Source organism: Octopus sinensis, unplaced genomic scaffold (genome assembly GCF_006345805.1).
Source record: "Octopus sinensis unplaced genomic scaffold, ASM634580v1 Contig13017, whole genome shotgun sequence".
Classification (NCBI taxonomy): domain Eukaryota; kingdom Metazoa; phylum Mollusca; class Cephalopoda; order Octopoda; family Octopodidae; genus Octopus; species Octopus sinensis.
In genome coordinates this window covers 5063-7500 of record NW_021832834.1, presented here as the reverse complement: position 1 = coordinate 7500, position 2438 = coordinate 5063, and the positions used below count along the sequence as shown (strand labels likewise).

General features: G+C 39.4%; 1 protein-coding gene across 1 annotated transcript in view; it reads right to left on the bottom strand.

The window, feature by feature from the left end:
- LOC118761398 overlaps window positions 1-2158 on the bottom strand; it is a gene marked incomplete at its 5' end in the record, with an annotated part of 11473 nt that extends 9315 nt beyond the window's left edge. Inside the window, one exon of the mRNA XM_036499244.1 lies at window positions 2067-2158. Coding sequence (XP_036355137.1) covers window positions 2067-2158 — 92 coding nt within the window. The remainder of the gene's footprint in view (window positions 1-2066) is intronic.
- Between the last annotated feature and the right edge of the window lie 280 nt (window positions 2159-2438).

Sequence of the window (2438 nt, the reverse complement as noted above, 5' to 3'; positions counted from 1 at the left end):
TAATATTGGTTTAGAAAACCCTTTGGATAAAAATGGTGTCGGAGGCTGCCTGCGGAATTCGAACCCACATCTCCTGTTATCATGATTAGTGTTGTAACATCAGAACAAGGCAATCCTTCGAATCTCTCAACCCGTTTTAGAAACTTTATTGTTATCAGCGAAAATTCTATGTTGCTGACGTCTTAAAAAAAACATGAAGTAATTATTTCTGGTAAAGTTGGATATATCCCAATAATAATGATTATAATAATCATTTTTGTATTTTGGTAATGGGCGACTGATGAGTGACCAATACAAATAAAGACATAAAGTGTGTGGATGCTCATAGAATGGAATTGTAAATATATGGAAATAAGCATACACGGTATACAATATAAAAGAGAATGGCATACGAGTTTAAAGATGATGGTGATGTGATCCTCGTAATGGAGGAGGAACTCTGGAACCAATCGAAGAACCCCACCATCCAACCTCACCCTGAATATTAAAGGCAACTGCCCTCTCCAATTAATTTTCTTCCGTCACACGGGTCTATACGTTTAGAGCAGTGCCATTCGCTCTTGCAACGTCAACCGTTTTCACCAACCTTTCAATAAATTCACTTATGGACAGCACCTTCCTCTCCACACACAATTTATTGAATCTTGAAGAGGTCAATGAGGCCTCGACCAAAAGAAGAATGTCTTAGAACTCATAACTTACATCTTACACACAACCTCCTTCGTTATAGTCACCAGACAGAGGAAAACTACTTTCCCTACTCTGATAAAGGTTGGTGGCGGAGCATTCATCATGACGTACTCGGTTGATAGCCAGCACCGTCCCCCATCAGACAGGAGTTTATCATAACTCCACAAATCAGCAATATCCGGACATTGAACGAGTGACTGCAGAATGATTTCGTCTGGCATGTATTACTAAAACCCGAAAGGAGGACCATCCAAACCGGACTATTTACGTCTTGTGCAAGAGTCTATTGCTCTCAATATTTTAAATGATGTAATCAGCTTCTCGATACACTTCACATCTGCCGATAGTCCATTGATATAAGTACTGCAGAACACTACTGTCTCCGATCCATTGCCTGTTCCGAACACATGAACGAAATGCTGTGGGAAAGCTTCACATCTCTGTGTGGACCCTATCGATAGCACTTCCCTAAACGCTCTCTAACTTAAACGTTATCTTCGTCCCTTTAAGGACGCACTACCACTGGTTGTGGATGATCATCCCTCTCAACTATTGTATTGCTTCACAAATTTATTAGTGTAACCCCTGTAATCTTTGCAAGTTCGAAGATACACGTCCAACTTCCACTTTAAACTAAGGGTACCCTACACTATCCTTATCTGCTGGCCTAACACTCTTTCAAGATACGATTAAGATGACCAATCTAGGATGCTCCGAGTCTGCACAGTTACATCAGGAAAATCCAGTCATAAATCTATAGACCCCTGGAACCGTAAAAGCAGGATTTCGATGTTCTTTGTAGCCCCTTCTTTGCATTACTCTCACACAGCCTTGTGTATAAAGTGCAGTTTCAAATTCACCTAATTGAGATCGAGGGTTCCCTAGGAAACCTTTCTGATGCCCTGAGAAATCGATTCCCTTGACACAGTGGTATCACACAACTACTAAACTGGGAATACCACTTACACTGTACGAATGAATTGCTTTCAGAACATCGTTGTGGAGCATCTGGTAGCACAGATGTGGAGAATAACTGTCCATACTTTGAAAATCAGTGACTTGCCTGATAACATAGCCATCGTTCAAACGAAAATTCTAAGATACAGGAATATCTCATAAGTCATGCGATCGGAGGTCCCAGAACAACGGACCTTGCTTCCAAATTGACTCCGAGGCACGTATGTTCACACATTCCACTGATCCATGTTGTTCTGCTGATTGAAGGATGGAAAGACTGAGAGGGTGTCTGTAGCTACTTCCGATTTCATGGGCATCTATAACAATTTGCGAAATCTTGGGACAGGTTACGTAGCCATATTGGATTTAAGTGAGGGTTAAGTGTATATTAATATAAAGAATGTAACATTTCAGCTTACCTCATCGCCTGTACAGGTTGTCACTTCTGATTCCTTGCCCGTAAAACCTGAACATATTTGACACTGCAAATTGCGTTGAAATAACGAGTAATCTATACAATACAAAAATATCCGTACTTAGGAACCAAATATGTAATGTATAAGAATAAGAGGAAATAAACACTTTGTGGTGTAAACCAAATGTAAAAGTGTTAAGGTTGGAATCAATACATGTGAGATATTTAAAGAAAATTATTACTGAAGACTATAAGAGCATGTTACGACTTTCATTTACAATTATTTCAGTCGTTAGAAATTCAACTGAGATTATTATGGAAGCTATTTGATGGCCTTTTCTATTTGTATTTTGCACTCACAAAAAAGTGCGAAAAT